Source organism: Orcinus orca, chromosome 9, assembly GCF_937001465.1.
Source record: "Orcinus orca chromosome 9, mOrcOrc1.1, whole genome shotgun sequence".
In the NCBI taxonomy this organism is placed as follows: domain Eukaryota; kingdom Metazoa; phylum Chordata; class Mammalia; order Artiodactyla; family Delphinidae; genus Orcinus; species Orcinus orca.
In genome coordinates, this window is record NC_064567.1 from 87,919,225 (window position 1) to 87,944,805 (window position 25,581).

Genomic DNA, 25,581 nt, shown 5'->3' on the forward strand with positions numbered 1-25,581 from the left:
CAGAGTCCTTTTCCTCCTTTCAGGTCCCAGAGTGTTTACAACCAGATCTGTACCCTCCAGGTAGGAAGCTGGAGGGTCACCTCTAGTTGAATTTGATCTGCCTTAAAAGAAAGAGCCAAAGATAAAGACACTGGAAATTCCGCAACTAAACTGTCCAACCAAATTACATTAAAGCTAGTCAACACGCCTCCTCACACTCAGAACATCTGGGATATCATCTAAAATATAAGTTGAAATGATTCATATTGAATTTACACTGTGCAGAGAGGGATACCTGCAAGCTCCATCCTTAACGACCCCAATGCTGTGGAGGAGGTTTACCGAGGTTGAGAAGGACCTCCTCCCCCCGCCCCTCCCCCGCCCCCTTCTCCTTCCAGAGCAGCCGATCCGGCCCCCCGCCGCCAGGGGGAGCCACCGGGAAAGGCCGGCGGCTGCGTGGGCAGGGCCTCTCTGGGAGGAGAGGAAGAAACCAGAGAGACGGCAGAGGAAGTTGCTGTGGCTCTGGGAGCTACGGTCTCGAAGCCCTACTGGTGTCTGATCACTGGCCGGAGCCGGAGTCCATTGGCCACGCTGGCTGCGCAAGGAGCCGAGGACTCGCGCGGAGGCAGGATGCTCCTGGCCGGCGATTTCGGCAAGGCGCCGGCAACCCGGGTGAGGCGGCCCTTATGGCCCGGGGCGGGGACACTGGTGGCCCAGTGAGGTGGCACAGACCTCCCAGGGGAGGGTGCCTCGATGAAGTGGCCTTGGCGGCCTGGGGACGCGGTTGCGGTGGCCCGGGGGAGATGACTCTTGCAACTCTGGTGAGGTGGCAAAGACTTCCCGGGGGAGGTGGTCCCAGTGCGGTGGCTCTGGTGATCCCGGTGAGATGACACAGGTCATTCTGGGGAGGTGGCCCTGGAGGCCGGGCCTGGAGAGGTGGCAGTGGTGGCCCCAGGGAGGTGGCCCGTTTTAGAACCTCCAGATCCTGACCTCTCAGGAAGGCCCCAGAGGGAGGGGGCTGGGACCTTGTTGTCTTCCAGTGGATGCCCTCTGGGAACCCTGTGCGAGTTCCACCTATCACTTCAGTCTTAATGTGTTTGTCACACCTGATCTCCTTCTAGTGCTGCTCTGAAAATGGTGACCAAAGGAAGAACATCAAGGAGAAAAGTAAGCGGACTCCAAACACCTTAGCACTTTCTACCCAGCCATCTCTCCAAAACTCTGCCCTCAAGGGTCTGCATCGAGAAGGGTCTTAGCCTGTTATCTTTTAGATGAAGCATCTCTTTTTCTCTTTCTGTATTAAATACTGATTATCATCATACACATATTTTTGCCTTTCCGGATGGTAAAATATGGGATGATTTGGAGAAGAGCGCTTCCTGTGCCCTACCTAGTGCAGGGACTTCTGTGGTTTCACTCCAGTGCTGCCCTTCATACTGGATACAGAGTAATTGGGGCCTGCCTGTTACTTCAGTGAAGCATCAACTTATTAAGCATCAGGAATTTCGAGGGGCTAATGATCTAGGAGAGATGACCACCACCTTAGTTGCATTCAAAGGACTCAAATGATCATTGTTCAGTTGTATTTACCTTCAGTGAATTTGCAGGTAATCGTTGATCTGGGAAGAGCACAACAGATAACTTGGTTCCTGGATCTTGAACTGGATAGGGAAAAGGTCACTATCTCCATTTCCTTCCTAGGACAGGAGCATACACCAGGGGGTGGACATTTGGCATTTTACTTCTATAAGCTAAATGTGGCAAGATTTTGGAAATCAAGGAATCTTGAGTGCCTTTTGAAGTGAAATTTACTGGGAGAGGAAGCGGGAAGCATGGCACAGCTGTTCCATCAGAGGGTTTTTGGTTCTTCTCATCACGGCAAATAGTCTGGGAATGAGTAGTAGTAACAGAAAGGGTGCTTGTGTTACCATATTGGCTTTAGGAGTTAGACTTGCCCTTAACATTACCTGTTGCTGCAATCTGCCTCAGAAAGAAAGCTCTGAGTACTTCATAGCACTTGACAGTCACAGCTGCCACAAGTTAGCTCCGTTTCCTTAAAGGATTTGAGAGTACCTCATATCATTCAGTTTAACCCTTCCCATTTCCACCTTTGCCCCATTCAGATGCCTGGGAAGTTGATGCCACTGAGCCGTAGACCCTCCTTTGTTGGCTTGGTCAATTTCTTTGCAATTGGAAGTGCTCTTTACAAAAAACAGAGGAAAGGAGAGACATTAATCACCCCCCCCCCCAAATCACCATTGTGTCATTTTGAAGAATGTCATTTGACTAAGAATGTACTATGCTGCATTTAAATGGTTAAATCAAAAGAGTATAATTTTTTGTAAAAAGTGAAGATAGAATTTACTCCCTAAGCTACAGCAAGCTTATCTTCACAAAACATTCCCTCTGCACATAGCCCTGCCTCTGTGTCTGCAGATACACCACACAACTCACATGTTTTATATAAGATAAATTTAAAAAGTCGACATTGTGGGCTTCCCCGGTGGCACTATGGTTGAGAGTCCAACTGCCAATGCAGGGGACACGGGTTCGTGCCCCGGTCCGGGAAGATCCCACATGCCGCGGAGCGGCTAGGCCCGTGAGCCATGGCCGCTGAGCCTGCGCGTCCGGAGCCTGTGCTCCGTAAGGGGAGAGGCCACAACAGTGAAAGGCCCACGTACGACAAAAAAAAAAATTTATCGGTGGAAGAGCCTGGGCCACTTGACCTGTACTTCGCGGGGTTTTTTTGTTTTTTTGTTTGTTTGTTTTTCTTTTGGCCACACCCCGAGACATGCGGGATCTAAGTTCCCCGACCAGGGATCAAACCAGTGCCCCCTGCAGTGGAAGCATGGTGTCTTAACCACTGGACCGCCAGTGAAGTCCACAACAGTGACAGGCCTGCATACCGCAAAAAAAAAAAAAAAGTCAACATTGTGACTCCTGTACTTAATAGTAGATGGAGTCCTGTAGTAATAAAGTTTGCTGCAGACCAGCCAATTCTGATCGTATCTGAAGGAGAAGAAAATAAGAATATTGTTTTGAAATTCAGGAAACATGGATTTTAGTCCCATTTACAACCTTTGAGTGTAGGCTGGGCAAATGTTAGAATTTATAGTAGGGAAGTTGAGGCATAGACTCTTACTAGTTTCACTTCTACCTACCAGTGAGCTACTTGTTCTCATTGCATGTGAAGAAGCTTTTAATTCTTATAAATTGAAGAGAACAAAGGAAAATTTGGTTTTTTTAAGGCCTGGGGGAGGGGAACATACACAGTACTAAATACTGGTATATATTATGTTAATCTCTTGTAGTTACATTTTGCATTTAGGCATATCTTTATCTAGATATTCTTATCTTCATTTTGTCAGAAGTGACTGTTGTTTTTTAATGAGGCTGATTATAACCTCTTGCCTTTCACTGCTGTTTCCTTAAAACTTTATTTTTGAGAAGCAGACTCACAGATATAGAGAACAAACTAGTGGTTACCAGTGGGGAGAGGGAAGCGGGGAGGGGCAATATAGGGGTAGGGGATTTAGAATTACAAACTATTATGTATAAAATAAGCACTGAGTGAAGTAAGTCAGAGAAAGACAAATATCATGTGATATTGCTTATGTATGGAACACAAAGAAATGGTACAAACGAACTTATTTACAAAACAGAAATAGACTCACAGATGTAGAAAACTAACTTATGGTTATGGGGGGGAGGGGGAGGGAGGGATACTTTGGGAGATTGGGATTGACATATACACCGTACTATATATAAAATAGATAACTAATAAGGACCTACTGTATAGCACAGGGAACTGTCTCAGTACTCTGTAATGACCTATATGGGAAAGAATCTAAAAAAGAGTGGATATATGTTTATGTATAACTGATTCACTTTGCTGTACACCTGAAACTAACACAACATTGTAAATCAACTATGCTCCAATAAAAATTTTAAAAAAAGCTATGAGGATATATTGTACGATGTGGGGAATATAGCCAATGTTTTATAATTACAAGTGGAGCATAACCTTTAAAGATTGTAATCACTATACTGTACACCTGTAACATATAATATTGTATAGCAACTATACTTCAATTAAAAAAAAAAAAAGAAAAACGCTTTATTTTTGGTAAAGAGCCACTTCTACAAGGGCAGCTCCAAGGAAGAACAGAGGTGAAGTCCAACTAGCAGAGCTCTCAGGAGGTTCTGTATTGTTGCCCCAGCTTTATCTCTCATGTACACATCTTGTTTGTTTTTTGTTTTTGTTTGTTTTGTTTTTTAGAAATTGTTGTAGTCCTTGTAACGAAATATATACTAGTACAGTCAAGCTTTTAACAAACCATTAATGGTTTGTTTAGAGACAACCAAATCCTACAGGCAAACCTGAAGTAGAGAAATGCACTGTATGTTCAGGTTTATTCTAATGTTTGGTTTCTATGAACTCTACTCTCTTTTTCTCAGGGCCCTTATTTTATAGTATTTTTCATTTGGAGTTCAATGGCTATTACTCTGAATTTTTACAGTATCTTGTTTTTTGTTTGTTTTTTAAATTTCTAGGTACAACTCATCTCTAGGGAGATTAAACCCTGTATGTGGAATCATTCAAGTTGTGGACTTACTAGAGTTGAGCGTGGTTTATTTATTTATTTTAAAAAACTTTTTAAAAAATTTTGGTTGCGCTAGGTCTTAGTTGCGGCAGGCGGGCACCTTAGTTGCAGCTCACTGGCTCCTTAGCTACGGCATGTGGACTCCTTAGCTGTGGCATGTGAACTCTTAGTTGTGGTGTGCATGTGGGATCTAGTTCCCTGGCTAGGGATCAAACCCGGGGCCCCTGCATTGGCAGCACAGAGTCTTAACCACTGCACCACCAGGGAAGTCCCTTGAGCGTGTTTAATATCAGGGAACTTAATGGCTGCACAGTGACATGGAGTTACCATTATAAAGTTTGACCCAAACTTCAGGTTTCCTAAACTTTTCAGGAAGAAGGAAACCATAAGTAACCAAAAGGAGTAGCTTACACATGGAAACACACTTCAAAAGGAAGCAGTTCATCTTAGCACATGGGGGTGGGAGCAGGAGAAGGACATGGCAGCCGGCTGTGGGTCTTTGTCAAGAAACTGCTTTGAGCCTTCAGGTTTCTTGGGTTCAGGGCACATTCAGAAAGCCATGCTGGCACAGATCATCAGCAAAAGTATAGGTAGAGATACTCTGGAAGAGAGGAGCAGTGCTGTTGGTCCACAAATGTAGGACCATGGAAAATAATTTAATTGCCTTTGAAGTGGATTGTTTACTAGAAATTTGTTTTAAGTGTTTTGTTTAAATAAAAATCAGAATTTTTTAATTTATATATTTGAATCTTCCCTCATTCCACAAAGAATTCAAGGTAACTTAAATTGCTTAATTATGTCTTAAATATTCTGGATAGTGGAAGAAGGTATAGACTCCTGCAGAGTGAAAAACTGACTTGTGAACTACAGGAAATGACCGACTTTCAAGCATAGAATAAGGAGTGGACTCTGGGAAATTTCACATACTTGGTGGGATGAGAGCAAAGCTACATAGCGTTCCTGTTTTCACTGGGTATTGTGTATTCTGCTATAGTACATGTTGCCTCTGCTACCACTTTTCTTAAGAGGGTTTCAAATCACCTGCTTTTGTCATATTTAATAAGTCCAATATGAACTGGCCAATTCTAGTTTATTTGCCATGAGAAGAATCTCACTTTAGATTGTACAATTTAGTGGTTGCATTAGTCATTTTGAGTTTTCCTGGTAATGTGTTTTCTCTAGAATTTCTTTTTTTTTTTCCGTTTCTGAAATGGACATCTTTTTTTTATAATTAATTTATTTTTATTATTAAAAAAAATTTTTTTTGGCTGTGTTGGGTCTTTGTTGCTGTGCACGGCCTTTCTCTTGTTGTGGCGGGCGGGGGTTACTCTTCGTTGCGGTGGGCGGGCTTCTCATTGCGGTGGCTTCTCTTGTTGTGGAGCACGGGCTCTAGGCGCGTGGGCTCAGAAGTTGTGGCTCATGGGCTTAGTTGCTCTACAGCATGTGGGATCTTCCTGGACCAGGGCTCGAACCCGTGTCCCCTGCATTGTCACGTGAACTCTTAACCACTGTGCCACCAGGGAAGTCCCTGAAATGGACATCTTTGTACAATCGCTTCTGAAGCTTTTAAAACTCTTTTACTCTTATATCAGGAGGAGTTTTTACTCATTGCTCTCCCTTTCAGATTTTTTTCATATACTTGAGATCTTTCAATACCTTTTTTGTTTCTTTTTTTTTTTAAACATTTTAAAACCAGAGTCCTCCTTTGGTGTTATTCTAGACTATACCATCTGATTCCTCACAAATTTTGAAAATATATTACTAATTTAATAAAAGCTGCATCAGCAGAATCAGATTTGACCTTTTTCCCCTCAGTAATAAAAGATTCTTAAGATACACAGTTGTCTAGAAAAGTTTAGTTCTGTTTGTAACTGCACTGTCATGCCAACATCTATTGCAACCTGTGGGTACTAGGACAGAGTTTAGTAATTTTTCTTTCACTCAGAATTTCCTAAGCTCTTAAGCATTTTATAGTAGTACTTGATCGATAGATTGCTTTATAGCTATTCATTTGGGTATTTGTGTGTGTGTGTGTGTGTGTGTGTGCGCGCGTGCGTATGTGTATTTATATGCCTATATATACCCATATATATATATAAATATATACAGTCATCCATTGGTATCCATGGGGCATTGGTTCCAGGACCTCTGCGAATATCAAGATCCCTGGATGCTCAAGTCCTTTATATAAAATGGCATAGTATTTGCCCGTAACCTACACATATCCTCTGTGTGCTTTAAATCATCTCTAGGTTACTTAATGCCTAATGCTAATAACAATAGTTTTGCATACAATGTAAATGCTATGTAAATAGTTACTGGAGCATGGCAAATTCATTTTGCTTTTTGGAACTTTTTGGATTTAAAAAACTTTTTTTTTTATCTGCAGTCGGTTGAATTCATGGATGTGGAGGGCTGACTGCTTTATATAAATATATAAAATATAGTGTGTATGTATATATACATATATTCATTTACACACACTATATTCAATAGGGTATTTTTGTGTATGTGTGTATATATATATATACATATACACACAAGTACTATATATACAAAAACGCCATATATAGGTAGTGTTTTCTTTAACTTTTGAAAGTAGATATGTTGCCTTGTATATCTTTTGCATTTCCTTTAACTCCATAGTACTTGGTGGTGTTGAGTAATTGTTATTCTTTCATTTTAGGTGACATAAATATTGCAGCTGTCGTTGGAAACCAACCAGTCTGTGAAAGTACAGATAACGGTGATCTCCCTTCCTATGTGGCGGTATTTATAGAAAAGGAAGTCGGAAATGACCTTAAATCTTTAAAGAAACTTGATAAACTCATAGAACAGATGACAGAAAGTAAAATGCAGTTAGAAGAACAGGCAAGTATTAAAACTCACTGAAACAATATCAGTACTATACTCATTATAATATAATGTAAATATAACCATTAATATATAGGCATTTTTGAAAATATAGATTGTGACAAACAGTCTAATCATTTAAAACTGCTTAATAGGTTTTAAGGACCTACAATGTGCTAGGTGTTTTACAAATTATGTAAAAGAGAAAGTTCCTACTGATAATGATTTATGTCTGACATTTATGTCTGACATTTTCATACAATGACTTTTAATGTGCTTTTAAAAGTAAATTCATGGGATACCAAAATGTTACAACACTATCATTCCAATTTTTTTATATATGTACACATAGGGAGAAAACATTAAAATAAGTATAACATTATAATAATGGTTATTTCTGGGTGGTTGGTTAATAAGTGATTTATTTTTTTTTTCTTCTTTAATAAATTTATTTATTTATTTATTTATTTAGCCTGTGTTGGGTCTTCATTGCTGTGAGCGGGCTTTCTCTAGTTGCAGTGAGCCAGGGCTACTCTTCGTTGCGGTGCTCAGGCTTCTCATTGCAGTGGCTTCTCTTGTTGCGGAGCATGGGCTCTAGGTGCACGGGTTTCAGTAGTTGTGGCACACGGGCTCAGTAGTTGTGGCTTGTGGGCTCTACAGCTCAGGCTCAGTAGTTGTGGCACACGGGCTTAGTTGCTCCGCGGCATGTGGGATCTTCCTGGACCAGGGCTCAAACCCGTGTCCCCCGCATTGGCAGGTGGATTCTTAACCGCTGTGCCCCCAGGGAAGTCCCACAAGTGATTTCTTTATACCTTTTTGTATTTTCAAGTTTTTTTCTTTTTATAATAAACATATTACCTGAAATAATGTTTTAAAAAATCCAGTGGGGGACTTCCCTGGTGGCGCAAACTTCCCTAAAAATTTCCACCCAACCTGCAAAGGTCTGTGCATGAGCCATGCAAGCACAATTGCCTTGCACCCCAAAACCTTCTACTCAAAGTGTGGGAACTTGTAAGAAATGCAGAATCTCAGTCCCTACTTCAGGCCTATTAAGTCTGAATCTGCACTATAACTAGATCTCTAGGTGATTCCTATGCATGTTCAAGTCTGGGAAGCACTGCCTTAGTACACCATTACACCTGGCATCTCTTTCATTGCACTAATCCCACTGTTGAAGGTTTGCCTACATCTCTCTTCCATACCAGCTGAGCTTAAGGGCAGATGCTGTGTCTAATTTATCTGTCAGACCCTAGCACAGTGCCTGGTATAGAGTGTCTAATCAGTGTTGATTAAATTGAAATTCCTTTATAATATACTTATCATATTGTACTGATGCCTGATATTTGTATATGTTTTTCCATCTGCTGTAAGAAAAATTTATTTAATAAATATCATATCTAAAGGCATTACCTGGGTATCATCTTACCAAGTCAATAGTTCCTTCCCAATCTGGGCTTAAATCAGAATCACCTAGGGAACTTTTGCAAATAGTTACCCAGACTTTTAGTATCAGAGCCTCATTTGTTTCTGAAAGAAAATTATTAGTAGATAAAGCAGGTAAATGTTCTTTGGCTGGACTCTCTGAAAGTGCTGAGCTTCATGATGGTAGATCAAAAGATGTTTACTGGGGGCCCTCCCTACACACCTCCACATAGAGCATTTCATGTTGAGGTTTGGTTAGTACAGGATGCAGAAACCCAACGTTTCTTTTGAAGCTTTTAAATGACAATTTTCATTTCTATTAGAACAAACATGCATTTTGAAGGTAACTAATAAAAAAGAGGAAAAAATGAGAATCTTATCTGATTGCTGCTGTTTTTTATTTTTTGTTTGTTTTTGGTATGCGCAGGTACTTACAGTTTCATCAGAAATCCCTAAAAGAATTCAGAGTGCCTTAAAAAATGCAGAAGAATCAAAGCAATTCCTTAATCACTTTCTGGAGCAAGAAAGCCATCTCTTCAGTTCCATTAACAGCCATCTGCTGACTGCACAGCCCTGGATAGAAGATCTCGGAGCCATGATTAACCAAATTGAAGAGATTGAACGGCATCTTGCTTATCTTAAATGGATTTCACAAATTGAAGAACTCAGGTAAAATAGGCCTCTTTGTTCTCATAATTATTATTTTCCTTTGAGGCTATGTCTTAGAGAGTACGTGCATGCCATTAAATAATTGAGTTAATTAAAGATTATAATAATGTGATTTTACCAGTTACGAAAATAGCATTATGATAATGATTCTTTTCCTTTATTATGAATGAACATAAACTTTTAAGGGAGCTTAATTTGCGTTTGAAAGAAAGTAATCCAAGTAAAAAGTTTTAAGTCCTATAGTTATATTGTGAACACATGATAAAAATGATTATAATGCCAAATTAATAAAACAACTCATCAGTGTGGTAATATTCCTCTTTTACCTTTTAGAGACGGTCACTTAATGAAATGGATTGCTTTCTCTATAATTTGAATTTTTTTCAGTGGGTATCACCTAAGAAGAGCTACACAGTGTTTATTATTAGATGAAAAACAGAGTCCTGCTGCTTTTGAATAGGGAAAAATAAAGAAATACACTGGACCCCTGAACAATGCAGGGATTAGGAGCATCAGCTCTCCTCAGATGTCAAATCTGCTTACAACTCATAGTCCGCCCTCTGTATCCACGATTCCTCCCTATCCTTAGCTCCCCATTCACGGATTCAACCAACCAGGGATTGTGTACTACTGTAGTATTTACTACTGAAAAAAATCAGTGTATAAGTGGACTCGTGCACTTCAAACCCATGTTCCTCAAGGGTCTATTGTAACTCTTTTTGAATTAAATACATATCACTGGTAGTTGATTGTGAGTGTCTGGTATTGCCTTTGAAACAAGCTATATTAACATTTCTGCCTACATTGGTAGATTTTTTGGTTTCATGATTTAAATTCTGAAAATAGCTATAAAAGACAAAATCTGGGGACTTCCCTGGTGGCGCAGTGGTTAAGAAGCCACCTGCCAATGCAGGGGACAGGGTTCATGCCCTAGTCTGGGAGGATCCCACATGCTGCAGAGCAACTAAGTCCCTGCGCCACAACTACTGAGCCTGCGCTCTAGAGCCCACGAGCCACAACTCCTGAGGCCGCGTGCCATAACTACTGAAGCCCGTGCACCTACAGCCCGTACTCCACAACAAGAGAAGCCACCACAATGAGAAGCCCTCGCACTGCAACGAAGAGTAGCCCCCGCTCACCACAACTGGGGAGAAGCCTGCGCGCAGCAATGAAGACCCAACACAGCCAATAAGTAAATAAATAAATGAAAAATTTAAAAAACAAGACAAATCTGTTAAAAAACTTACTAAGAATGACTAGGAAAGGAGAACGAAAAATGAGAGAATGAGCGTAGGGGAAGGCCAAAAGGGCTGTCAGAAATAGAATAATACACACATGAGATTAGTATGATTGTTGAGGCCTGAAGCAGTGATGGTGGAAAACAAAGGCCGCTCGTGTTGGAGGGAGAAGGGAAAGTACTAGTGCATAGTGGAGATGGGCAGGGTGGCAGTACACATTCCTTTGCTTAAGGAGGGTGCTGTGCCCACCCAGCAGCGTAACCGAAGCGTGGCACTCAGCGGGGGATGAGAGTCCCAGCTTACTCTCACCTAGCGAAGTGGCCAGGCCTGGGTAGGATGTACACAGGCTACCTAGAGGGAGAGCACTTCCGACCCCTGAACTGAGATTAATTATTGAAAAGGTTAAATTTTGTTCCTATTCTGGCTTAAGATATGGAATGTTATTTTCATCAAAAGAAACATTTCAGTTTTAAATGTTTCGTTTTATTTAGCCAATATGCAAAATGGTAGTCATGGGCTGAATGAATCCTGAAGATAGGCTGTATTTGGCTTCTTTTAAAGAATTTGATTAATTGGTTTGATTTTACATGGAAATCTTGATTTCTGGATTCTCTTGAAAAATTTTAAGATTTGGCTACATTGGACCTACACTCCAGTGTGGCAGCACTTGGCTGGAGCCTTAGGATGGGGTATGTGCTTTTTAGCTTGTCCTAGTCCCCGCCCACTTTGCTTTTTTCATTTACTGTGCCCATCAGGCCTTGCCAGGCATTTGAGTTTGCAACCCTTGCTGTAGAGCTTACCTTAAATTTTGTCTGCAACTTGGCTAACAGTAACTTGAAAGGACTAGACTCTGAGGTGCCACCTCCCTAAGTTTCCTATAATCCAGTTTAGCTGGGCAAAGTAGGTAAAAATTGAAGTCTACCATATTTGACCTTACCAGATGCCACCCACATTCTCCCCTTTGGATTAAGATATGACAGACTTCTGTCAAAGACAGATTTATTAGAAATGAGTGGTGCCTGAGGGAATGTGACAAAGGAAAATTCTGTTACCTTGGGAGGGGTGGGAAGGGAAAGGTGGAGGGAGGTATCCTGAACACAGGCCACTGTTCTTAGAAGGATGCTGAATTTGAGGACTCCAGGCTCCCAGAGACTTGCGTATCAGGTAAAAAAGCCACTACAAGGTGGTGCTTCCTTCTTTCTTGGATGTAGCTTTATATAAAGCAGGAGGAAACAGCAGTTTTTCCACATTTGGAATTATTGTGGACAAACTGTCTTTACAGTTTGTTTTGCCTTGTTTTGCAGTGATAACATTCAGCAATATCTGATGACCAATAATGTCCCAGAGGCAGCTTCTACTCTGGTCTCTATGGCAGAACTTGACATCAAGCTTCAGGAATCATCCTGTACTCATCTTCTTGGTTTCATGAGAGCCACTGTTAAATTCTGGCATAAAATTCTCAAGGACAAGCTTACAAGGCAAGAAATTTATCCATATTTCATGGTAATTGCTTTCAGATGGATATTTGGTGCTCACGGTATTTTACTGTAATATTTGTGTCACTTTTCTGTTACAGTGACTTTGAGGAAATTTTAGCACAGCTTCATTGGCCATTCATCGCACCCGCTCAGTCTCAAACTGTTGGCATAAGTCGACCAGCCAGTGCCCCTGAGATATACAGTAACTTGGAGACACTATTTTGTCAGCTCCTGAAACTACAAACCTCGTATCTTTGTTGGAGTTAAAACTCACTAAAATTTCTTTTTTCTAGAGTGGATTTGTGGCCAGAGAGTAAAGTGACCAGAGAGTAAAGCTTTCTGAAAGTGGCCAGGGAGTAGTGGGTTTGGACTTGATCTCTGTATTCCCATGGACTGTTCTCCTTCCACATAAATTGCATGTGGGTGGGAGGGCTGTGAGGAGTTCTGAAATGCATGACTGTACAAGTTTGCATCACATATAGGTCTCATGGGACAATCAAAAAAATGGGCAATTGGGAAGAAACCTTAGTAACTTAGTACTAATTTAATAGCACGATTACTTGAATATGTTTCCTTACTACTTATTATTCTTTATTTTAGGAAAGACAGATTAATTCTAATAACATTTTTCATGTACTTTTTACTGAAGTCATGTAATGTAAAGTTAGACTACATATTATCTGTATTATAATTAATTTTACTTAGTATCATATATGTCTCTTGGAAAAATGTGTGTATACATATATGTGTGTGTGTATATACATACACATATGTGTGTGTGTATACATACATATACGTGTGTGTGTATATACACACATATACATATGCTTTTCTTTTTCCTTGACTTGACTATGTCAGAGATGAATTACTTACTGAGACAAAACAACTTCCAGAAAAATACTCTCTTCCTGCATCCCCTGCTGTCATCCTGCCCATCCAGATTATGCTGACTCCCCTTCAAAAGAGGTTCAGGTATCACTTCAGAGGGAACCGACAAACTAATGTTATAAGCAAGGTGTGCTTTGCCAATTCTTGCCCTTGGTTTTTATTAATAGCAAATGTTAAGGCTTTCTGTACTTCTGCTGCTTTGAGTTAAAATCTGATTCTATTCACATTTCTGTTTTTCTCTGAAGAGCTAAATTCCTGTTTTGCCACTACCCTTTATAGATATATTTTGGGACTTGTGTTGATTTGTTGTAGGAATCAGCTCACTCACTAGCACATCATCTGACCAGTTTCTGAAGTTTCCCCTGGGGTGTGCTGTAGCATTTGCTGTGGCACTTTTTACAACTGGCTCTACATGTGTTCCACTGTGCAGATTGCTCCTTCAGGTTTATAAATATATCAGAAAGAAAAGTGAGAATCAAAAGATAGTAGAGCATTAGTTTTTGAGTAGAAGTGCTGATGCTAAAATGATTTGTAGCTGTGTAAGACAAAGTATGGGGATAAGTGACAGGAATGGCTTTGAGGAAATTATCACCAACATTTTAGTTGAGGGACTATACCCATGTGTACTGGGCATACTGTTGAGATTTTTTTAATTTGATCAGAAAAACAATCACTGACAACTGTTTTCAATGAAATTTGATTGAATTTGTTGAGAATTATAACCTTGGGAGTTGCTAGGGGGTGGATACTATTCTTGAGTCTTGCTACATCTAATGCAGTGCAAGTAGCAGAGGGATTCGGTAAGTGTTTTTTTTTTTTGTAATAGGGTCATGTTTTATTTTTAAAATATATATTCTTAATTTCTCGGTGTTTTGAAGTAAATGTTATTAAATGCCAGATTACACCAGGCATTGTATGTGTCATCTATAAATGAGTTTATAGGCTTTATAGAATATTAAAGGAATCAAGGGATAGGCAGTTACATCTGTATAGGAAGGGAGTAGAGTGACAATGGATTTCTGGTTCTTAAATTCAGCTTGTTCTTTTGTACTTCATGGGTCTCCTCCTTTTTTGGATGGGGTTTTGGTGGAAAGAAATGTAGAACCTATTAGTGTAAGTGAGACAAAACAATAAACCTAAACTGTAGAGAGGCAGTGATCGTTTGAAGTAAGAAAATTGTGAGTTATATTGTTGCTTCCTGAAGTGTGGTTCCAGTGGTCCTAGTACTATGACATCAAGCCTGAACTATGCAGCCCCCGAGAGTAGCTACTGCCCCTTTTTCATTTCTGTATTCCCAGCATCTAGCACACAGCAGGGTTTTACCTTTCAGTAAATGTTTTAGAATTCCTGTACAGCAAAACTTGGAAGGTTTATAGAATCATCTCTAGGGACAGTTTAAAAAGCTGCATACTTATATTACTCTTCTATAATTATACCTGTTTTAAAGCATTTGTATTTCTTGTAATGCAGACCAGCCAAATTTTTTTTCCTAATTTAGGTTTTGAAAAAAAGAACAAAACAGAAGATGGTCATGTTTAAAAATTATTTTGGAATGTTATTTCAAAAAAATATATAATATTTATACTTTACATATTTCTAAAGTACTAGGTTTTAAATATTTATGGCATTGTAAATTTATGAGTTTACTGACATAAGCCACATTATTGAAATTTATTGGGAGTACATTGGGAAACATTTGATTATTAAGCCTTGCATGAATTTAAAGTTCAGAGTAGAAATTGTGCTCTTACATATAGGAATTTTCAACTAATTTTTGTAAGTACTGTGTGTCTACAATAAATAGAGACATTTAACTGTAACTTTGCAGTTGGAATGACTTAAGAATTCAAACTGTTTACCTCCTTCCTCAGCCTGAATGGTACTTGGCTCAGGTACTTATGTGGATTGGGAACCACACTCAGTTTCTGGATGAGAAGATTCAGCCAATATTAGACAAAGTAGGCTCTTCGGTGAATGCAAGGGTAAGAGACTTTGTCCAAAGCATTTCCGTTTTAGAGTTGTAGGTGTCCATGAATAACTTGTCATTTTCATTACCTTATGCTTATGTATATTTTTGTAGCTTGAATTTTCTCGGGGCCTTATGATGCTGGTTCTTGAAAAGTTAGCTGCTGATATTCCTTGTCTGCTCTATGATGACAGTCTCTTCTGTCATTTGGTGGATGAGGTGCTTTTGTTTGAAAGAGAACTACACAGCGTTCATGGCTATCCCAGCACTTTTGCTAATTGTATGCATATTCTGTCAGAAGAGACCTGTTTTCAGAGATGGTTGACTGTGGAGAGAAAATGTAAGTGCTCACGTGGCTGTGGGGTGGGGAGAGATGCCTCTTTTTGCGTATATAAGTTTTCTCCAGTTCTGGGTAGAAACTAGAGCCATCTATATTTTTCTTGATTAGGGTTTACCAAGTTGCCTTCAGAGATCATCTTATTTTCTTTTCTTCCCATCAAGCTTCAGTTTTTCCCAGAATTGCACTCTACAGGTTTCTAGGGTAGAATATTCAAGCCAGTACGGTACATAGTTAACTGTTTTATAGATTTTACGTATAGTATTTCTGTTCTTGCTGGAATCATATTGGATGTGGCTTGTCTAGTGAGTGTAACTATTTTGAAGATTTGGGGTAGGTACGGCAGGGAGAAGTAAAATATCTTATTTAACCCTAGAATAGAGCACGTTAAATATAGTACAACTAGTAGGAGGTTATAGATTTATTTTTTCATGAAAAGTTACCATTCCTAAGAGATTATGAGTTGAAAGATTAGGAATTTGTAATGTAACAATCTGTAACTAGTTGTTTGACATAATCCTTTTTCCTGCTTATCAGTTGCTCTTCAAAAAATGGACTCAATGCTCTCGTCAGAAGCTGCCTGGATATCCCAATATAAGGATATCACTGATGTGGATGAGATGAAAGTTCCAGACTGTGCAGAGACGTTTATGACACTACTCTTGGTTATAACTGGTAAGTATAGTCTTTTAAGATACAACTTTGTTTTTTTTTTAAAGTACTGACTCTTAACAGACTTGTGGTTGCCAAGGGGTGGGGGGGGGGATGGATTCCATTATGTGATAAACCATAATGGAAAAGAATATGAAAAAGAATGTATATATGTATAACTGAGTCACTTTGCTGTATAACAGAAATTAAATACAACGTTGTAAATCAACTATACTTCAATACATAAAATTTTAAAAAGTAAATGAAAGTACTGATTCTTCACATGGTACTTTTCAAGTAGTTTGACAAAATATATAGTGGTTATTGTAATACCTTCAAATTCAGTTTCTATTTTGGCAGAACTCTAGCACAGCATTCCAGCTTTTAGATTTTTAGTAATCTAAATAAGATCTTAAACATTAGTTTCCATGAGGGGAAAATTCCTGAATCGTTACATAAAAACAAATAAGAATTTAATTTTATTACCTGAAATCTCTTGCCTTTCAACTTTTTGAGTGTCTTCAGTAAATGGTGATTGACCTAAATTTTATATATTATTTTCTTCACCTCGATATATCAAAGATTGTAGAACAGTCAAATAATAAAGTAACTTTAGGGATTGGAATAGTAATAGGACCTCTTCTTATGGTGCAAGAATGTTCTGGCTGGAGGGTGGCCCAGCTGCCTCTAGCCCTGGTTGATCTGCAGCCATCCACGTTGCCCCAGGGCACTGCAGGCCTGCTGGTTCTCCAGGTGCCACTGAGCCCTCACTGCCATTATCCTCCAGTGTCTTGTCCATTGCTTGGGCCTGCCTAGTAACCTGAAGAGGTGTCATTCCAGGCCAGTCAGTAAATTCTATATTCTAACTGTAAGAAAGATATGAAAAACACTAAAATACAAAAAAATTTAGCAAAACTGATTAAAAAAATTTTATTATGGAAATTTTCTAACATATATAAAAGTAGCATAACGAACCCTCAGGTATCTGTTACTAAGGTTTAAAACTATCACTTTTCTATTATGTGTTTTTCTCCCCCCAAAATCCAGATTTTTTCCCCTGAAGTATTTTAGAGAACATTTCAGACATCTTAGCATTTCACCTATAAATCCTTAACTATGTATCTCTTTTAACCTACCGTAGTTCCTCCTTCCTTTTTTAAAAAATGTCATTTATTTGTTGAAGAAATAGAATAGTTTTGGTATATAACTTTCTCATATGCCTTTTTAAAATATTGAGGCATAACTTTTTAAATTGCAGTATAGTTAATTTACAGTGTGTTAGAAGCATAACTCATATACAGTGAAATGCATAGATCTTTACTGTACAGATCAATGAGTTTTGACAAATACCAATACTTGGGAAACCCACGTACTTAAGAGAGTTTAGAAATGGATCCATACTTGAATGGTCAATCGATTTTTGACAAAGGCACCAAAGCCAGTCAGTAGGAAAAACCTATAACTATGTCATGGATGGTACCAATAAACCTTCATATGTCTTGTTAACTTTCTCCACAGACAGATATAAAAATCTTCCCACAGCTTCCAGAAAGCTGCAGTTCCTGGAGTTACAGAAGGACTTAGTAGATGATTTTAGGATACGATTAACTCAGGTGATGAAAGAAGAGACTAGAGCTTCCCTTGGCTTTCGATATTGTGCAATTCTTAATGCCGTGAACTATATCTCAACAGTACTAGCAGATTGGGCTGACAATGTTGTAAGTTAATCTTTTATATTAAGTAATATATTAGTAACTTCAACAGTTTTGCCTTTTGAAATCTGTTGAATCTGTAGCAAGCAAGTTAGGCAGAATCACAGTTGGGCCAAACTTAGGAGGTGTGATTAAAGTACATATTTTTCTCATTCAAGTCTCAAACGGTTAAATAATCCTGATATTTTAATCACTGGAGAAGCCATCTTTTCGTGAAATTGTTGTTTATAAAGTGAACCATTTTCCTTTTTTAGACTCTGAACTTGGTAAATGTCATGAATAGTAATTGCCATCTCGTGAAAAGCTAAGATTGTGTAATGGTGTCAAAATCAATAAAGTTCAAGACTTTAAGGAAAATAAAAGAATAACATTTGATACCTTTTTAGTGCCTTCGAAACATAAATTATGAAATCATAAAAACAGAAACATTTTTTAACCTATTTCATACATTAAAAAATTATTTAATATTTTATTTTCAAACATATTCAAGAGTGAATAGAATGGTAAAACGAACTCCCATGTGCCTATCACCCAGCTTTTTTTTTTTTTTTTTTTTTTAAATTTGGCTGTGCCACATGGCATATGGGATCTTAGTTCCCCAACCAGGGATTGAACCTGCACCCATCCTGCATTGGAAGTGTGGACTGGACTACCAGGGAAGTCCTCACCCAGCTTCTTATACCAACTGTGTTTCATTTAAACCTTTGCTCTACCCCCATGTGTGATTATTTTGAAGTAGATCTCAGATACATTTCATGGTAAATATTTTCATATGTATCTCTAAAAGATAAAAACACCTTTTTTAAAAATACAACACCAGGGGACTTCCCTGGTTGTCCAGTGGTAAAGAATCCGCCTTCCAGTGCAGGGGACGCGGGTTCAATCCTTGGTTGGGGAACTAAGATCCCGCATGCCGCGGGGCAACAAAGCCCGCGTGCCACAACTATTGAGCTTGCATGCCTCAATGAGAGAGCCCACATGCCGCAACTACAGAGCCCACATGCCCTGGAGCCCGCACACCACAACTAGAGAGAAAAAACCCGCACGCCACAACTAGAGAGGAGCCCGCGTGCTGCAATGAAAGATCCCGCATGCCCCAACTAAGACCTGATGTAGCCAAAATAAATAAATAAATAAATATTTAAAAAAAAATACCGTTATCACATCCAAAAAAATTAACTAATTTCTTACCCTGGAAGGTATATTTTAAATAAATCTAAAAATCAAACCCTGGATTTAGTAACAAGTACTGTGAAAGGCCTTTTACCTCCAAGGATTTTACTTATCCTTCCTTTCTCCATGCAGAGTCCATGTGTTGGCAGATTTGATCTGCCGAAATATAATTAACTAGTACTTTAGTTTTACTCTTTTTATTAAACCAAGGAATATATTGGTGATCAGGGCTTTTGGTAACCAGATTTTCTAATATGTACTTCCAACTAAAAGTGAAGAAACTTAATTAGTCTTTATAGCCTTAACATAAATAGATTAATTCCTTTAGCTGTTTTAGATATTAAAATGATTGCAGAGGGCCTCCAAGACCTTTTTTTTTTTTTTTTTTTGCGGTACGCGGGCCTCTCACTGTTGTGGCCTCTCCCATTGCGGAGCACAGGCTCCGGACGCGCAGGCTCAGCGGCCATGGCTCACGGGCCTAGCCGCTCTGTGGCATGTGGGATCTTCCCGGACTGGGGCACGAACCCGTGTCCCCTGCATCGGCAAGCGGACTCTCAACCACTGCGCCACCAGGGAAGCCCCAAGACCTCCTTCTTGGACAGGGTGTTCTCAGGTTAGGAATCACTGTTCTAAGATCATATGTGTGGATACAAAAATCCAGCAAGGCCCATGAAGTACATTTCATGGCAGAAAGCATTAACACAGGATTAAGATGACCATAAAACAGTAAAATATACATTTAATGGTGAAAAAACTATACTGAGTATAATGAATATGAAGACACATTATAAATATAAGTATTATGTGTATAATTGTGTCATTAAATGAAAGTAGGAAAATAAAACAACTATAATTTTAACTAAAGACTTAAAAACATCCCTTTTAAAATGTGATAAAGTGGGAACTGAATAATTACAGAGTTAAATAATTAGAAAGACTGATTAACTGGAGATTGGTGGTAAGTCCACAGTATACTAAGGGAAACACAATTTTTGAGTGTATCCAGCTGAGTCACAAATATGAACGAAGGTAAATTAAAATTTCTATACATTGTCAAATCTTAATGTAATAAAACAAAAAATAAAAGCAGAAATGAAATATAGCCACACACAGGCATTTAAAATATTCAATGCCTGAGTTAGAAAGTCTAGAAAACATGACAAGAATGTATTTTAAATTATGAATTTATGATAAAAAATTATATACTGCTAGCACATTATATAGAAGATATTTTCCTTTACTGTGAAAGAAAAAACAAAATGAAAAAGTCTTTATCAGGGTAATAAGCCAAAAAAATAGGAAACAAAAATAAATATACTAATAACAGATACAAACAAGATAAATATCTAATAAACACAATCATAGTTTACTCTAATCTGGACTCTTTGGTTGGGACTTTGTAATTACTTAAAGCCTTTTCTACAAAAATGTTAACTGAAATACATGTGCATATCATTCTGCTGAGCAAGGAAAATAATCATTTCATAAAATGAATATAAGTGGAGTGTAATGATGAATGCATCTATCTTTATAAAGTCACCTAATCAGAATACATTCATTCATTATGTACTTTTATGTGTCATGTTCCTAATTTTAGTAAGTGCTTTTATTCACTCACCCCACCACAGCGCTCCATTTTCTGCTAAGCTTTTTCGTGAAACAAATTGTCATTCTTGCTGCTTATGCCAGTGATTTTAATAAGAGACTCATTCAGGACCACATGTTTAGCTTCAATGAAATATTTGTGGAACATCATTAACTACTTTACTCAGTGCCATAGTCTGTTAACAAAGACGAATTGGCCATCATCCCTAGCCTTAGAAAATTTATAATCTGATACTGAATTAACTGGGTCCTTCTGTCAAGAGAGAAATAACCAAATTTTAGAGTTGACTCTTCAAGTCATGAATGAATTTTGTGTTTGGTATGTTACTATGGTACAAATTCTGTTTAACATCAAAAATCATTTACGGCTTCCCTGGTGGCGCAGTGGTTAAAAATCCGCCTGCCAATGCAGGGGACACGGGTTCGATCCCTGGTCTGGGAAGATCCCACATGCCGTGGAGCAACTAAGCCTGTATGCCACAAATACTGAGCCTGAGCTCTAGAACCCGCAAGCCACAACTACTGAGCCCACGTGCCACAACTACTGAGCCCACGTGCCACAAATACTGAAGCCTGTGCGCCTAGAGCCCATGCTCCACAACAAGAGAAGCCACGACTATGAGAAGCCCGCGCACGCAATGAAGAGTAGCCCCTGCTCACCGCAAGTAGAGAAAGCCCGCACACAGCAACGAAGACCCAACACAGACAAAAATAATTAATTAAAAAATCATTTAATCACATTCACAGTCCTTCAGCCTGTGAATGCTCTAAATAAAAATCATGTAAGCTCTTGTATTACACAGAAAAAAGTAGAGTTCACCTTCCATTCATTTAGATTCTCCACTAACAGCTGTCTGTCCATTGCCAGACTGTGCTAAGCCTGACATAACCCAGCCATTCAGAATTAGGAATGTTTCAGTCATAGGTGACAGAAACCCAGATTCACGCTGGCCTAAGTAGGGGAGTGCGGTGGCGTGAGGAGGTGAGGAATTTGTGTAACTGAAAGGATTAGGCAGGGCTGCTCTAAAGTTGTTCATTCCTGGCTTCACTCGTAGGCCGGCTCTGGTAAGTATGACCATGGGTGGCTCCAGGCTTCCATGGTCCATGAGCAGGCTCAAAAGGACACTGCCACTTCCCTGCCAGCTTCAGCAGAAATGCCAAGATGGCCTCTCACATGTCATCCCTGAACAATCCCTAGTAGCCATGCCCAGTCTCCTCTTAATAGACATTCAGGTTGTTTTTAACGTTTTGCTAATTACCCACAGCGTTGTTTTCCTGTAGGGCAGAAAGAATAATACTAATTCTACCTAAAATAATACTGTACAAAAATGACATTTTAATTCTCTTAACTCATATATCTTCTAGGTTTACTACAGCTCTCAATCTGTATCTAGAAAAACATGAGCACTTAAAGAAGGTAGCCGTTAGGGGAATGCAAATCAAAACCACAATGGGATGCCACTTCATACAAACTAGGATGGCTGTAATAAAAAAGACGCAGTAACAGTTATTAGCATGACGTGGAGAAATCTGAACCCTCACTCACCGCTGATGGGAATGTAAAATGGTACAGTTGCTGTGGAAATAGTCTGGCAGTTCCTCAAAAGGTTAAACACAGATTTACTATAGGATCCTGCAATTCTACTCCTAGGTATATATCCAAGAGAAATGAAAACGTATGTTTGTGCAGAAACTGTACACAAATGTTCATAGCAGTATTATTCATAAAAGTGTAAACAACCCAAATGTCCGTCAACTAATGAATGGGTAAATATAATGGAATATCATTTGGCTATAAAAAGAAATGAAATACTGATATATATTACAACATCGTTGAACCTTGGAAACATTATACTAAGTGAAAGAAGCTAGTCACAAAGAACCATAGGTTGTATGAATCCATTTATATGAAGTGTCCAGAACAGGCAGGTCTAGAGACAGAAAGGAGATTCGTGGTTGCCCAGGAACAAGGTGGGGGTGGGGTGGGGAACCACTAGGAGGGGGTTGGGGGATGATGGCAGAGAGTGTGAGATTTCTTTGTGGGGTAATGAAAACGTTCTAAAATTGTGGTGACAGATGCACAACTCTGAATGTACTAAAAGCCACTGAACTGTATACTTTATTTTTTAAAATTTCTTTATGGCTGTGTTGGGTCTTCACTGCTGCACATGGGCTCTCTCTAGTTGTGGCGAGTGGGGGTTTCTCATTGAGGTTGCTTCTGTTGTTGCAGAGCATGAGCTCTAGGCACGCCAGCTTCAGTAGTTGTGGCACGTGGGCTCAGTAGTTGTGGCTCATGGGCTCTAGAGCTCAGGCTCAGTAGTTGTGGCGCACGGGCTTCACTGTTGCGCGGTACTGTGGGATCTTCCTTGACCAGGGCTCGAACCTGTGTCCCCTGTGTTGGCAGGTGGATTCTCATCCACTGCTCCACCAGGGAAGTCCCCAAACTGTATACTTTAAATGGGTGAATTGTACGGTACATGAGTTACATCTCAAGCTGTTAAAAAAAAAGGTATCTTAAACATGTTAACATATTTTTGCTTTCAGTTCTTTCTACAACTTCAACAGGCAGCATTGGAAGTCTTTGCAGAGAATAACACTCTCAGTAAATTGCAGCTGGGGCAACTGGCCTCTATGGAGAGCTCTGTCTTTGATGACATGATTAACCTGTTAGAGCGTTTAAAGCATGACATGCTGACCCGGCAAGTAGACCATGTTTTTAGAGAAGTTAAAGATGCTGCAAAATTGTATAAAAAAGAAAGGTAAGTCCTCTGTACTTTCTTATAAGTCAACTCTCAACTCCAGTTTGATAGAAGTTAAAAGGTGACATGCAGTCAGATTTCCAAAGTGTCTAGATAGCACAGAGCTTGGCCTTTTGCACTCCAGACTTTTAACTGTTTCTAAAATATATTCAGACATTCTTAATCAGAATAAACTGATCATAACTTAACCTTCAGATGTGTCTGTAAGTCCAGCGAGCTGGTGTCTGGCATGGGGCCGAATGCCTAGCCTGTCACCCATTGACAAAGCAAGGTGCTGCTGTAGTACCTGTGCATGCCTGTGCTATAGTTTAGTCCACTCTCATGATTCCTGTGACATCTGTTACCTCCCAGACGGTGAGCTTCTTGAGTGCAGGCAATGTCTGTCCTAGCAGTCCTGTCACACAGAGGACTTGTTATCAGTTTGGAAGTGTTATTAGTCCCTGTTGTTTTGCTGAAAATTAGAGTGTAAAATTAGCTGATGTCTTAAATGTAAATGCATTTTACATTTTAACTCTTATATCAGTAAGTCATATTAAAACTGGTGATTTAAAAAACTTATCATCCTCATTAAGTAAAGAGTATTTCATTGAGAACTACAATATAAACATAGGTACAGGGAATTCCCTGGCGGTCCAGTGGTTAGGACTAAGTACTTTCACTGCCAGGGCCTGGGTTCAGTCCCTGGTCAGGGAACTAAGATCCCACAAGCTGTGTGGCGTGGCCAAAAAATAAAATTAAATAAATAAGCAAACAAACGTAAGTACAATTTATTTTCTGAAAGAGCTTTTAATGTTGGGCTGTACATTTTTTCTTACCCAAAATGCCCCAGGACGGTGCACTTCCCCACATTTAAAATGATTTGTTAAATCTTTAAAAATACAGAGAGATGAAAAATTTCATAATAAAAATTAATGTGCTTCAGGCAGTGCTGTTTCTGTTTTTTTCCAGGTGGTTGTCCTTGCCATCGCAGTCAGAGCAGGCAGTGATGTCCCTGTCCAGTTCGGCTTGCCCCTTACTGCTTACTTTACGAGACCGTTTACTGCAATTGGAGCAGCAGCTCTGCTTCTCCTTATTTAAAATCTTCTGGCAAATGCTTGTAGAGAAGCTGGACATATACATCTACCAAGAAGTAAGTAAGAGTAGACTGTATGTTGGGCTGTGATGATAGAGGCAACTGCTATATGAATTGTCCTTTTTTTCAGATAATTCTTGCCAATCACTTCAATGAAGGAGGAGCAGCTCAGCTGCACTTTGATATGACTCGGAATCTTTTCCCTTTGTTTTCCCACTATTGCAAGAGGCCAGAAAATTATTTTAAACAGTAAGTGCAATATTTAACAATTAATTTTGATGTATCAAATTGTTAGAGGAAGTTGATTCATTTTTTAACAGCTTTAGGATTTCCAGTGATGTTAAACATATATTGCATCAGTTAACAGTTTAAAGTATTCATTATGTACCAGTAATACAAGATGTGACCCATGACCCCAAAAACTTGACCAGAACTGGATACAAATGATATGTTGGGCTTTGTTTTCTAATATTTGGTGTAATGCTCCTATGTGCTTATTACTGGGAAATAAATAGAAAATGAAAGCAAATGCAGTTCTGCCATATTCAATAAATAGAAGAAATTTGAAATATATTTAGTACTGAATAACAGGCCAGGCCTGAAGAAAATTTGTTTTCTTAAACATTTGATATTAATTTTGGTTCTAAGTATAATTATAAATGGATGTAAGAGAATTCCTACAAGTATTTTTAGAAATTGTTGATGTAAAATTTAAATTATTTAGGTTTTTGAGATTATAAAGTATTCCTTTTAAACAGATAAAATTAAAGTTTTTTTGCTCATTTCAGTAAGGTATCTATTTCTGCTTTTTTTTAGTATTCTACCTTTCTGCTTTTATTTTGTCCCTTAATTTTCTCTTTTCCTGTATCCTAATGTACCTAAAGTCTTAGCTACATTTAATAAACTGTTACTATCAAGTATCACATTTTGGGAAATAATGGATACATACTGAAATCAATGATCCTATTACCTTATAGTAATCTAATGAAATATAAACTCTGTACATATACAGTCAAAACACATTAAAAGAGCCAAATAGCTAATCTATAAATAGTTTTTATAAACTATAAATGATATGATCTAGCAGTGCAGGGTAGTTGTTTAGTTTTTCAAAATGAAATTGTTACAGGGTAATATGGGATGATATAGATAATGGAGATCTCATTTACCTGCAG

General features: G+C 38.9%; 2 protein-coding genes across 6 annotated transcripts in view; one reads left to right on the forward strand and one right to left on the reverse strand.

Annotated features, from left to right (window-relative positions):
• Positions 1 to 25,581, reverse strand: part of PUS7 (pseudouridine synthase 7) — a 105,882-nt gene that overhangs the window by 61,501 nt on the left and 18,800 nt on the right. The window contains exon 5 of one of the 5 annotated variants that reach the window (XM_033439240.2): positions 24,101 to 24,622. The exons of the other annotated variants lie outside the window; for them this stretch is intronic. Coding sequence (XP_033295131.1) covers positions 24,556 to 24,622 — 67 coding nt within the window. The 3' untranslated portion in view covers positions 24,101 to 24,555. Of the gene's footprint in view, positions 1 to 24,100; positions 24,623 to 25,581 lie in introns of those variants that run through there. 5 annotated transcript variants of the gene reach the window in all.
• RINT1 (RAD50 interactor 1) lies at positions 496 to 24,646 on the forward strand. The gene is made up of 13 exons (XM_033439251.2): positions 496 to 651; positions 1,101 to 1,146; positions 7,270 to 7,454; positions 9,286 to 9,527; positions 12,070 to 12,243; positions 12,342 to 12,491; positions 13,102 to 13,258; positions 15,003 to 15,113; positions 15,212 to 15,437; positions 15,972 to 16,109; positions 17,604 to 17,803; positions 23,120 to 23,334; positions 24,283 to 24,646. Exons 1-13 carry the CDS (start codon positions 610 to 612, stop codon positions 24,494 to 24,496), a joined length of 2,100 nt encoding a protein of 699 aa, XP_033295142.1. The 5' UTR covers positions 496 to 609; the 3' UTR covers positions 24,497 to 24,646.

What these genes read in the sequence shown, in the direction of transcription:
- RINT1 (XM_033439251.2), top strand. Translation starts at nt 610, where the DNA reads ATGCTCCTGGCCGGCGATTTCGGCAAGGCGCCGGCAACCCGG. An exon ending in CTCCTGAAACTACAAACCTC is followed by an intron (nt 12,492 to 13,101) that starts GTATCTTTGTTG and finishes TGACTATGTCAG; the next exon opens with AGATGAATTACTTACTGAGA. An exon ending in ACTACTCTTGGTTATAACTG is followed by an intron (nt 16,110 to 17,603) that starts GTAAGTATAGTC and finishes CTTTCTCCACAG; the next exon opens with ACAGATATAAAAATCTTCCC.